This window comes from Sphaerodactylus townsendi, linkage group LG02 (assembly GCF_021028975.2).
Source record: "Sphaerodactylus townsendi isolate TG3544 linkage group LG02, MPM_Stown_v2.3, whole genome shotgun sequence".
Classification (NCBI taxonomy): domain Eukaryota; kingdom Metazoa; phylum Chordata; class Lepidosauria; order Squamata; family Sphaerodactylidae; genus Sphaerodactylus; species Sphaerodactylus townsendi.
The window spans coordinates 30,836,807-30,849,884 of record NC_059426.1 but is presented as its reverse complement, the minus strand read 5'-3'; the positions used below and the strand labels follow the sequence as shown (position 1 = coordinate 30,849,884).

General features: G+C 42.0%; 1 protein-coding gene across 2 annotated transcripts in view; it reads right to left on the bottom strand.

The window, feature by feature from the left end:
* Positions 1-13,078, bottom strand: part of FASTKD1 (FAST kinase domains 1) — a 31,258-nt gene that overhangs the window by 15,556 nt on the left and 2,624 nt on the right. For both annotated transcript variants that reach the window (XM_048485098.1, XM_048485099.1), the window contains exons 2-9: positions 12,324-12,803; positions 10,701-10,769; positions 8,924-9,049; positions 6,172-6,570; positions 5,298-5,408; positions 4,515-4,646; positions 2,517-3,003; positions 1,182-1,296 (exon numbers count right to left, since the gene is read on the bottom strand). In XM_048485098.1, the coding sequence (XP_048341055.1) occupies positions 1,182-1,296; positions 2,517-3,003; positions 4,515-4,646; positions 5,298-5,408; positions 6,172-6,570; positions 8,924-9,049; positions 10,701-10,769; positions 12,324-12,655 (1,771 nt within the window). In that variant the 5' untranslated portion in view covers positions 12,656-12,803. The remainder of the gene's footprint in view (positions 1-1,181; positions 1,297-2,516; positions 3,004-4,514; positions 4,647-5,297; positions 5,409-6,171; positions 6,571-8,923; positions 9,050-10,700; positions 10,770-12,323; positions 12,804-13,078) is intronic.

The following is a 13,078-nucleotide window of genomic DNA, read 5'->3' as shown; positions in this document are numbered from 1 at the left end:
CAAATTCTGAATGGTAGCATCACATCTCTTTTCTGCACTGTAGAAAGTGCTGCCAGAACCCCTGTTAACATCCTGCTACGTCTCTCGGATTAATCTTCACCAGTTGATCAAAAGAGGGAAAAAAACACAATTCAAACAATGTCCTTTATGTTGCTGTTAACTCAAGATGCAAAATGCATATTTACTTGTATTGCACTGCACAGAAAACAAACAGGTCCCCCCTTTCCCAGACTCCACAAAGACTTGTGCAATGGGGATGCCAGCTTGCCCTTGGCTACTGCCAGAGGATGGTGATGTGGGATTGCCAGATCCAGGTTGGAAAATTTCTGGAGATTTGGGGATGGAGCCTGGGGAAGACAGAGACCTCAGTGGAGTATAATGCCACAGAGTCCACCTTTCAAAGCCTCCATTTTCTCCAGGAGAACTGATCTCTGTAGTCTGTATCAGCAAAGTATAAAGCGGAGTCACTCTGGTAAGATGAGAATGTTTAGTCTTCTTGCACTCACTGCAACCTTCTACCACTCTTGGAAAAGAATACTCTTCACTCAAGATGTTCTTTCCATAGGAAGGCTTTTACTTTAGCAGTTGCAATGTTATATAAGTCTATTCTATACAAAACTATAAAGCTATACAGAACTCTTCAGCAAGAACAAAGTTCAACATACCCAGAACTTAACTCAGATTCTATCTCAACTCAACTCAGCATATACAATGCATACATCAGGGATACTTTTCCCCACCCACGCAACAGCCTCTCATTGGTCTAGAATTACAGTTGAATTCACCAATCATGTTAAAGGTCAATGGTTGCCACCTCTTGCCCCTAGACTGACTGTCTCCGTCCTCTGGGTTCGCAAACCTCCTGCTAACTCAGAAGATGACCTCTTTGTGAACTTTTACTCTTTTTTTATATATCATGACAGTCTGGAGATGAACTATCCTCTCCAGGCTCCATCTCAAAACCTCCAGGAATTTTCGAACTGGATCTGGCAAAAGTACCACCACCACCCATCCCCTGCAGGGGGCTGGAGACCTGGCAGTCCTAGTATATACCAATAAACAGCAAAGGTCCCTGAATATTATGTTCATTTTCTGTCCTCAAAAAACAACAACATTGAAATGTAGCTCTTCGTGCACAGGGAAAATGTCATCTGATAACCACCTGCCTATGATCTACTTACCCAAGTGAGAGCTGAGGTGTCCAATGCAAGTTTTAAAAAACTCCTCGCTTTGGGGAGGATCATAATTCAGAATTGCAAAGGGAAGGAGAAGAGAGTAAGTCCCTGAATTGTAAATCTGGAGAAGAAAGAAAGAGTGGCTGTTTACCATGTGGATTTGCAAGGTTTTTATTTGCCCTTTTGGCTTATCACTAGACATATCAAGGTCTGGTAAAACAACAAAAACTGGAAAAATCTGGGGGTAAACAAATGTGTTTAGACTGGTTTTCCTCTGCATAGGATTGAACTGCAGCTGTACAGTCCAAAGGGGTGGGGGCTGAAGCAGCAATTGAAGTGTCGGAAGGGTTTTGCCGGTGTCTGTCCCACCAGGGTTATGTAGAGCAGCATGGATGCCAATGTCATGGGACTTACCTTGGTGGCCAGTGCTGCACCCAAACCTGGAAGCTGGGCCCTGTGGCAACTAGCTGCCACCACAAATGACTGCAGGGGGAATCCCTGGGGGTGTTCCTGGAGTCCCAATGAACTTTTGCCCCAGAAATGCTCCTTCCCAATGGTGCAGACTTATGCCACCTTTCCACATGCCTAGGAAATACAGAGTTCCCAGAACTCTGTGGCCTGCTTGTGACCTGAACAGGGAACACACCTGGGAAAAATGTAACATGTAACTGGGACCTAAGAATACACAAAGTAAATGATATTACACAATGCTTGTGCTATCACTTTCAAGGATGAAAAAAAATGCAACAGTAATTAGGACCTAAGAATGTAGTACAGTGGAACCTTGGTTTTCGTCAGTAATCCATCCGGGAAACCTTGGTGAAATCCGAAACTGACGAAAACCGAGGCTACCACTGGCAAGCTATGGGACTGTATGGGTTGCCAGTTTATGTTGCAAAATTAGCACGTGCGCACTGATAAAAACCGAAGCAACCGACGAAAATCGAGACAAAATCTTTGGGGACAGAATCGACAAAAACCTAAACCGACGAAAACCGATTACAACAAAAACTGAGGTTCCACTGTAAATGATATTACACAATGCTTGTGCTATCACTTCTAAGGATAAAAAAATGCAACTGTAATTAGGACCTAAGAATACACAAAGTAAATGATATTACACAACGCTTGTGCTATCACTTCTAAGGATAAAAAATGCAACTGTAATTAGAACCTAAGAATACACAAAGTAAATGATATTACACAACGCTTGTGCTATCATTTCTAAGGATAAAAAATGCAACTGTAATTAGGACCTAAGAATACACAAAGTAAATGATATTACACAATGCTTCTGCCATCACTTTCAAGGATGAAAAAAATGGGAAATTATAATGTCACCTTATCCGAATGCTGAAGAGTAACAGCAGCAATTCTATCGAGTAATGGGGTACAGAGGTAAGAGGCTTTGATGAGAAAGGATGAAAACTCCACCACGTTTGTCCACGTAATTTGGTCCATCAAGCGCTGAAAAGTGGCCATGGTCTCTTCAAGAAGCACTTCTTCAAACCATTCTCCAAATGCATATTTCATTTCCTCTAACAGAAGATCCAGATCATTGGCTTTCTGTAGCCTCTGATAGGCACAGTTATTGATTTTTTGCAAAAGCGTCCCGAATGACTCAGAAGGGCTTTGCCGACTGGACTGATTCCGTCGGTCCCATTTTATAATGGCTACGGCAAAGGAATTCAAATCACTCAAGTTGCACTGAGGCAAGACGGCATCCATTCGACTAACTACGACTTCATCCATGTAAGAAGCAGGGAGCATGGAAAGGGTACGAACGAGCATGGAGATTTCTGCAGGTATGATGTTAACTTTTAAGCAGCTGGAATAAGAGTGAGAAACAAAGGGATGAGCAGTGGGGAAAAATGTGCGGCCCATAAATATGTACTAGTGACAAGTTGGCTGGCCTCCACCCGGGTCAGGGCTTTTACAGCCCTGGCCCCTCCCTGCTGGAATGCTCTCCCTCCAGCTGTCCAGGCCCTGCGGGACCTTAATGAGTTTCGCAGGGCCTGTAAGACTGAGCTATTCCGCCGGGCTTTTGGGGAGACCAGCCACTGATGCCCCCTCCTCTCCTCCTATTTTAACAACTGGGGCCCTGCTGTTCCCTCTCAGGGGAGTTTTAATTATTGGATGCCATCTGTTGCTGTTGTTGTTTGACATGTTTTATGATTGGATGCTGTATTTTAAAGTATATTATCACCATTGTATGATGCGTGCTTATTATTTTTTGTTGTAAACCGCCCTGAGCCCTCTGGGGGAGGGCGGTATATAAGTTTAATAATAATAATAATAATAATAATAATAATAATAATAATAATAATAATAATAATAATAATAATAATAATAATAAAGTTCATTTACTCAAAAGCAAATCCCACTAATGTCAGTGAAATCTACGGAGCAGTATTTAATTAAGGCAATCCTGTACATTGGAAAAATGGGAAAGATAACCGCAAACTAGATCAACGCATTCAGATACTTTGATCCAATTCTCATGCAATTTTATCACAGATTCAGCTATGCATAGTACCACCTTTTATATACAGTATCATAAAAAGTGCCAGGTGAAAAGCTTAAGATTATAATAGAACTACTGGGATTTTATTGACCACAAAAGAGGAGAAAAGGACATTAAACTTCAACGTACTTATTCTTACACCAAAAGATTAAAGTGCCTTGTCAAGCTCGAGCACTTTAAGAACTTCTTTACTAGCCACTGGGTAATTTTGGATTTCTAACTGTTATTTCAATGAGAGCCAGTGTGGTGTAGTGGTTAAGAGCAGGTGGATTCTAATCTGGAGATCCAGGTTTGACTCCTCACTCCTCCACCTGAGTGGCGGAGGCTTATCTGGTGAACCAGATGTGTTTCTGCACTTCTACATTCCTGCTGGGTGACCTTGGGCTAGTCACAGTTCTTCAGAACTCTCTCAGCCCCACCTACCTCACAAGGTGTGGGGAGAAGAAAGGAGCTTGTAAGTCACCTTGAGTCTCCTTATGGGAGAGAAAGGTGGGGTACAGATCCAGAACTCTTCTTCTCCTTCTTCTCTGAACTTTCTGCATATCATTTATGGGGCTCTGTATTGGGACACAATCAAGTTTCTCCATCATTGCACCAGGGACCTTCTTCACGCAATGCTAAGATACGGTCCCTTTCATATAAGTAGTCAGGAGAGCCAGTATACATGTCTGCAGGCTTACACTTTTGTGAATTTATTTAGTTTTGTTATGCTTCAGATCTTCTCTGAATGTACAAAATGGATTTGTACTGACACTGGCAGTAAATGGGGTAACAAAAACTAAAACATCCTATTCATTTATTTTCTATTTTCTTACTCAATTAACAGTCTTTGTAATTTGATGTAAAGGTCAGCATTGGCACAACGCAATATGACCAGGGACTGTGTTACTCTGACCAGCTCTGTTGGACTGTAGATATCCAAGTAATTGAGAAGGAGAGAAGAAATTCTGAAATTTAAAGAGAAAGAGAGAAAAGTTATCACAAAATGTCGGAAAATCATCAGCAATCTTAATTAAAACTTTGAGATTGTGTCCTAATTTCTAATTCAGAATGTGAAATTACAGGATCAGGACATCTCTGACACCAGTACTGAAGTTGACCATGGAGCGGAGGATTTCTGCCCAAAGACTGCAACTTTCTCGTTTTACTCCCTTCCCGCTGAAGCCCAAAAAGCTGATCCTAGCGTTGGGAGAGAAGAGGCCCTCAGGAACCACATGAGGGTGGAAATGGATGGCTACCACAGGAAGTGTCTAGGGAGAGAATCAGCAAAAAATGGTCCCCCTAAGCAAGTATATAATCTCTTCCCAATCTCCCACAAAAAGGAACTGTTCAAGGTTAAGGACAAATTTCCACATGGGTTACAGGCTATAGTGAGCAGGGGTATCTGGTGAGATCACCCCTTCCTCCTCTTCTGTCTGCTGATATCAGTAAGGTACAACCCAAAGTTTGTGAGAATGACATTTGAAAAGTATACAAATTTATCATTATGGTACCATGCATACACAGGTGTTTTTTTTTTAATCTTGTAAGGTTCTACCATCCATAGACTACAAGGTCAATGTGGAGATGTTTACACAAGCTTTGTATTAAAGGTTTACTTTTGAATCAGTTGTGAACTTCTGCATGCCATTTCTTGCACAGTTTCTATCATGGCTAATGCTTGGTGATGGTCAAATTCATCGGCCATCAGCAGAGCCATTTCAATTAGCCTGAAAAAGAGAAAAAAAAAAGAAAAGAAGCACCTTAAAAGTTTCCAATAATTCAGGGCAGAATGTAGAGACGGTAGAACTGTCTAGTAGCTTACTAGTTGACCTTGGCCCAGTCAGATGTTCTCAGCCTATCCTACCTTACATCCTTGTTGTGAGGAGAAAATGGAGAAAGAAAAATGGAGACATAAGCTGCTCTGGGTCCCCACTGGGACAAAACTGGGGCAAAACTGTAAATAAATTCAGTCACCAGTGGGGTTTCCTTTTGCTACAGCCTACAGATACATTGGAAAAGACTCTCAAGAGCAACATTTTTTGTTATAGTGGCTAGAGTGTCAGCCTAGAAACTGGGACACTTTGGTTCAAAACTCAGTTCTGCCTTGAAGCTCATTCTCCCTTAGCCTGATCTCAGAGCCGTAGCAAGGGGGAACTGCGCCCAGGGCACGTGTGTGCTCTGCACCCCTGCCACGCCCTTGCCTGCCCCCACACCGGCACGTGCCCAGTGCGTCACACACCCCCCTGCCCCCTTGGCACTACGCCACTGCCTGACCTACTTCTAAGGATTGTTGTGTGGACAAAATTAGAGGAGGGAAGAACCATTAATGTTGCTGCTCTTAATTCCTTGGAAGAAAGGCAGGATTTAAAAAAAAATACACAGATGTGGAAAAACCCTAGCAGTTCTCTAATTTTAGCGAGACATTTATACATTGCAAGTGGGCACCCACATGCGCTAGTGCACACAGACACAAAGAGTGGCTGAACTTACTGTTCTCTGACATCCTGTCCTGCCATAGGAGCAAGAGCAGCGAACAGTCGGGCGAACCTTGAAGGCCCAGTGCAGTCATCCATCATTTCTGTCAGTTTTTGTTTGGCAACCAATCGAAACTCTGTGTTGTTGAACTGTAATGACTGGTAGAATCCAAGGATGAGAGCCATGTTGTCTATATCCAATTGATTCATATTCTGAAGAAGAGCTTTATTGCACTTGTGTAGCAAAGGACGATGACAGAGTTTTACATTCCGGAGAAACTGTATCAATCGCCTGGTGTGATTCAAGGGGGTAGGATCCGTGGTATCCAAAAGCACCTCTGCCTTATGTACCAACCGATCTCGAAAACTTTGAGAGATAACACCAGATATGCTGATCATCAAAACTGATAAAACCCTAAAAAATGTTCAAGAGATGTTGTTTATTCATCAAGTCACGAAACCTGTCAAAGGCCACAATTTCCCCTCAACCTCGCCAGATTCTCATCTTTACCATAGCCACGGTCCCATACATCTTTACCCTACAAATCCCATGATACCCTCCTGAGCTTTTGGGTGTTCAAAGCAGACACTCTCCTCTCTTTTTCACCAGCAGAAAAACTGGACAGATCCAGTCAAATGTAGCTTACTTCAAAAAATATAGTACACCTGGCAAACAGTCCTTCATGATCTGTATCAGTAAGATTGTCAGAGGCCCCTTCTGCACTTTCAATGCACTTTGCAGCTGGATTTTACTGTGCGGAATAACAAAACCCACTTGCAAACAATTGTGAAGGTGGATTAAAAGTGAATTATTCTGAATGTGTGAAAGGGGCCTAATTCAGGGGTCTCCAATCATTTATTTTATTGATTAAAATACAATAAACACATGTCAAACAACAAACATACAAATTATCAAAAGGAAAAGCTTTTATCGTGGCCACCAAATTTTTTAAAAAGCCATAATAGCTCATCCTTTTCAAAGAATGAACATTTGCCTCCTTGCTCTTTGTATGCTCCTCAATCATTGTATTTAATTTTGAACAGGGCCCTACAGTGGGGATCAAAAAATCTACACAATGGGGCTGTGAGCAGGTTTGCATGTGGGGATGGGAAGTTCTATACAACTGTGACAATCACAAGATTTGCAAAGAATTGTCAAAACATTTTTAAAATTCTTCAAAAAAAAACCTTTCCCCAAATGGAGAATCCCAAACAAAATCTTGTGATGTCTCATAATATCATTGTCTGTGTTCTAGGCTTGCCTAACAGAGGCAATAAAGCACAGCCAACAAGCAAATTTGGGAGAAGACAATAGCAGGGTGGTGGTTGGGGAGAATGGAAAAAAACAGTGAGAAAAGGAGAGAAAGTGAAGGCCTGTGTGTGTTTGTGTGTATTGGGGAGTATTTCCCTTCCCTGCAAGTCTCATAGGTCTCTCCATGTCATTATATGAAGCAAATCTGTAAACAATAGACAGTAGAATAATTTCTGGTGTGAAAGAAAACTTTTTAATTATAGTATGACACAAGGTATATACATTCATACATGCAAGGCTACATAAGAACAAGCCAGCTGGATCAGACCAGAGTCCATCTAGTCCAGCTCTCTGCTACTCACAGTGGCCCACTAGATGCCATTGGGAGCTCACGTGCAGGATGTGAAAGCAATGGCCTTCTGCGGCTGTTGCTCCCAAGCACCTGGACTGTTAAGGCATTTGCAATCTCAGATCAAAGAGGATCAAGATTGGTAGCCATAAATCGACTTCTCCTCCATAAATCTGTCCAAGCCCCTTTTAAAGCTATCCAGGTTAGTGGCCATCACCACCTCCTGTGGCAGCATATTCCAAACACCAACCACACGTTGCGTGAAGGTTTAGGGAGGTATAGGGAGTTATAAACTCCCTTGGGCATTAGAGTCTCACACTTTCATAAGGTTAATGTGACAGCCCTGGACAGAAAAGTGTCCAGCCATATGGTAATGTGAACCAATAAATGTTCCAATAGCTTTTCACAAGCCTACCTAATCGATGGTTGTACTAACAAAATTCTACTATATTCTACCTTTTCAGAGCGTAGTTGTGTTGATCTGCAATAGAACAGTTAGATTTGAGTCCAGTAGAACTTTAGAAGCTCTCTTTGTCAAACACAGTAGAACAGAAGTAGACGCCTATTCTGCTGTGTCTGGCTCATTCCGCACATGCAGAATAATGCACTTTCAAACTGCTTTCAATGCTCTTTGAAGCTGTGCGGAATGGCAAAATCCACTCGCAAACAGTTGTGAAAGTGGTTTGAAAACGCATTATTTTGCATGTGCGGAAGGGGCCTCTGCCAAAGGGAACTTTGACTCTGGAAAGCTTACACCCTGAAAATGTTGTTGGTCTACGAGGTGCTACTGAACTCAAATCTAATTGGGCAAGCAAATTAAGGAAGTAGAGATAATTCAGAAAAAGCGTAACAGACAACAACTCTCCAGAAAGAATTGTGGAGAGGGAAGAAATACATTCCTTGTCATGGTAACAGACAGAAGACATCTATAAACCTTAGGCTGATATTTTGGGGCACCTTTCAAAAGGGTAGCCTGTATGTGTAAAATATGAACCTCCTGATCAGTTGCATCTTCTTCTCAGGTGTAAAACATTATTTTAGCAAAATAAACATGATAGGCCTGAACAAGAATGACTTTACACTTTTGTTAATACAAGCGTACATTAAGTAAAGGTACTCAAAGGCTGTTTTCGAGACAATGATTTTTGTTAATTAACTTTAAATTACCTCGTGTTTGGTACAGAAGCCATATTCTTATTCACAATCTCAGCTATCTGGCCCATGAGAGGACTGTGGTACATCTGTTGCTCATAGAGGCACAACGCAAATTTGGACAGCTCGGGCATGTTCAGACTGTAGGGATAAAAATCCATTATCGTACCAAAATGTGCATGTGTAAGGTATGGCAATTTAGAATAGTTCTCCACGTGTACCATATATAAAGAAACTACTGAGGATGAATTGACCACTGCAATGTATCATTCAGTATTCTCAGGATGTAAAAACTACAGCAGATGTCAGTCACCATAACTACAGATACTCCCTCTGCAGTCTGTCTTTGCAAGAGCCACTAAATTTATCTCTGTCTGCTATGTAAATGAAGAACATGAAGGAACAACCCCAAATAAGGCTACAGAAACATGACACGATTACAATAATTGTGTATATGTAATCCACATGCACAGCTTAATACTAAGTGCCACCAGCAACCCTTAAACACCCAATACAACTGAATTGGGAAGCATATCGAAAAATCCTTAAAGCTAACGATGTGAAATATAATTACAGTTCGAACTGCAAATCCACTTTCAAAGTCCTCACTGAAGATAAGTATCTTGTAAACCTTTTTATCCACGAACATAATTTTATGTATCTGTAGCCTGTAGGGTATAGTTATTTGGACTTTGTTGCTTCATTTTCTTTGCTCAGTAAGCTATACTTGTGCGTGTTTTTGTTGCTAATTAAATGAAACAAGTCATTTCAACATTCCTCCTATTATCGCTAACTCAAAAGGAACTTCTGTTGAAAATCAGCAGGTATTCCAAGGAACTTAGCAGTTTCTTTTCCAGGGTAAGACAGCAGTGGGGAGCTGGAGAATCAGCACAGAGAAGCACATCCTGGTTGCTTGAGCCATACATTTGATGGGTGGGGGGGGAGGAGGCACCATAATAAAGTACATATAAGACTACGGTTTAAGATTTAACTGGCTTGTAGTAGAGGTATGGCTTTGTACTAGAACAGGGGTCTGCAACCTATGGCTCTCCAGATGTTCATGGACTACAATTTCCATCAGCCCCTGCCAGCATGGCCAATTGGAGAGCCACAGGTTACAGATCCCTGTACTAGAAGTTGCCTTAAACCTTCCTAGCCAGTTTGGTGTAATGGCTAGAGTATCAGACTAGAATCTGGGAGGGTCCAAATTTGAATCCCCATTCTATGGGTGTTCCAATTGGGAAGCCTTAACGTTGCAACTTATAATCTTCCCTGGGCCAATGGTTGGCCTGCTACATTATTAAATTCAAAATTCTACATTATTACATTCAAATGAGTTTCTCTCTTATTGCAATGAGTTTACCAAGAGCTATCACCAAACCCCCCCTCCCTTCCCCCCTCTACTCTAGTTCTTGTTCTAGGGTCCCTCCACCATCTATGGGACCCCTCCCCCCTCCTTTGTGGAGGTTTTTAAAATTGGATTTTGTTGCTGACGCTGTTTTATATGTTTTATATGTTTAAACGCTGTATCTATTTTAAATGGACTTGATTGTATGTTTTAAACTGTTGTTCACCGCCCAGAGCCCTTCGGGTGTAGGGCGGTATAAAAAACTCAAAAATAAATAAATAAATAAAATTGCTGGCTGGGGAACGATGTGAACAAATACAAAGGGACAGGAGAACATAAGGAGATCTAAAATTAAAGTACTGCCAGAACTTATGAGACCTTTCAAAAATAAGCATCACCAGTGTCTATCCTTGTAGGAAACAGTTGAAAGGAAAACATACTCACCTGTCCAATCTTCTCCAGCCTTCCATGACTATCTCTTCTACCAATGAATCATGGGTATCAACTTTGAACCTTCAGAAGGACCAAAAGACAGTTCAAGCTGTTCCATTAGGTAGCTGAAAAGAAACTGTACAACCAGAAACTGATAAACCCTAAACAGATAAACCCTATACACAATCAACCTAAAATATTAGGTTGATTGTGTATAGGTTTTATCTGTTGGAACACTTTTCTTTACAATCTGAAAAAGCATTTGTTAAACATGAATGGATCAATGTCTGCAATGGCACAGGGTACCACGTTCCCCTTGTCTATCAAAACCCACCCTTCCCATGTGACCTTTGGCTTAACCTCTTAATCTTCTTATACCTGCCTATATGCACTTCCCTCCCAATACCCTTCTTTCTCCATTGTTTTCCTCTCTATTATGCACACTTTCGGCACAGCCATGCACTTGAGGGTAAGGCTGTTTTGATGCCTAATAAAGGTTTCTGATCCTGGTACGGATGTAGTACAACGGTAGAGAATCTGTTTTGTACACAAAAGGCCCCAGGTTCAATTCACACTATCTCCAGTTGAAAGGATCAGGTCGAAGGTGATGGCCCCAAACTGGATGGCCGAGGCTAGCCTGATTTCATCAGATCTCAGAAGTGAAGCAGGCCCTGGTTAGTACTTGGGATGCGATGGGAGATCACCAGGAAAATCCACAGTAGTTTTGCAGAGGTAGGCAATGGCAAATCACCTCTTTTCATCTTGTACCCTGAAAACTCAATGAGTCACTGTAAACTGGCTGCACTTTAGCGCTTTTCACCTGCGGAAGGTGCTGTAAAAGACCTCTGCCCATGACTCTGGAGAGCCACTGCCTGTCAGTGTAGACCAGTGATGGCGAATCTTTTAGAGACTGAGTGCCAGGGGCGGAGCGAGGGGAAACTGCACCTAGGGCACGCGTGCACCCTGTGCCCCTTCCACGCCCCCGTCCTGCCCTGGAATGCCCCCAAAATGTCCTGAAACACCCCCGCCCTGCCTCCGGAACACCCTTGCCATACCCCCGGAGGGGCATGCGCCCAGTACATCGCGCACCCCTCACCCCCCTTGGCGCTATGCCATTGCCGGGTGCCCAAACTGGGGCAACAGCTCACGTGCCCACAAAGACGACTCTGAGTGCCACCTCTGGCACCTGTGCCATAGGTTCGCCACCACTGGTGTAGACAGTACTGACCTTGGCAGACAAATGGTCTGATTCAACGTAAGGCTCATTAGATGTTCAGTCTCATTACATGTTGATGGTACAACACTTCCTACTTAGACGCCAGCAACAGATCTCAGCACAAGATTTGGCTTTTGAAAGACAGTTTACAAACACCTGTCCCTTGGACAGGATCTCAACCATCTTATAAAGCAAATGTTGGAAATAGTTTACCTGTCTCACCCATGCATATAGCAACTCCATTCAAAAATTACAGCGTATTCCCTAAGCACATTGTTTAACAGATGCTGTTCCCGCAAGCCCTGATGCAGCCTGCTCCATTTCAAAAATTATTTTAATACATTTTTTAGAAAGCTTCAATGAAAAAAATAATTTAAAATAAACTTGAATCCATTAGATATAAGTGTTTCGTCACTTACCTAAGTAAATGGTATAACATGTTCACTAATGCTTCATTATTCATAGACTCAATCTTGTTTTCTGCTAAAATGCGAAGGATAAGAAAGTGGGGGTGATCTCTTACGTAATCTATTTTCTTTAGGGCTTCGGGCTTCTTCTTTTGAAACTGCCAAAGTATATCAATAGCTGTTTCCACATGTTTTTCAGAGAGTTTGGTTTTGTTCTTTCCAACAAGTTCAAACACTTGATCTTCATTTGTGCATTTATTTAACTGGCTGAAAAAGGGGTCGCTACTCCACCTTCGAAACTGGCAACTCCTCGGGGAAAAGAGCAAACGTCTCACGCAAAACATTTTTTGTCACTTTCTGGGGGCAACTTTTAAGTGCATCCAGAATGATATCATCCTCCTTGGCTTCCGATCACCACGAAACTTCCAGAGAGCATTAAGATGAGGCATTTAGATCGATAAAAGCTTGCCTCTCCTGTATCCTTTGTAGCCACTGTCAGGAAAATTGAATTTTGAAGTATCAGCAATGGAAATCAACTTAAAAATCAGCCTTAAAAGTCAGTCCATAAATGTTGCATCTTATTTTTAAAAGTCCTACTAACCTAGACTTGTTTATGTCTGTCAAATACAGTGTATCAATGGCCCCCCAAAACGAACCATTTCCTTTTAATAAATAATGTGTCAGATCCTGGCTATTCATGAATGAAGAAAGCATTTTAAGGTAGTTCCCTACTCTCTCCAAAAACACTGACCCCGAGGTGCAGGGAA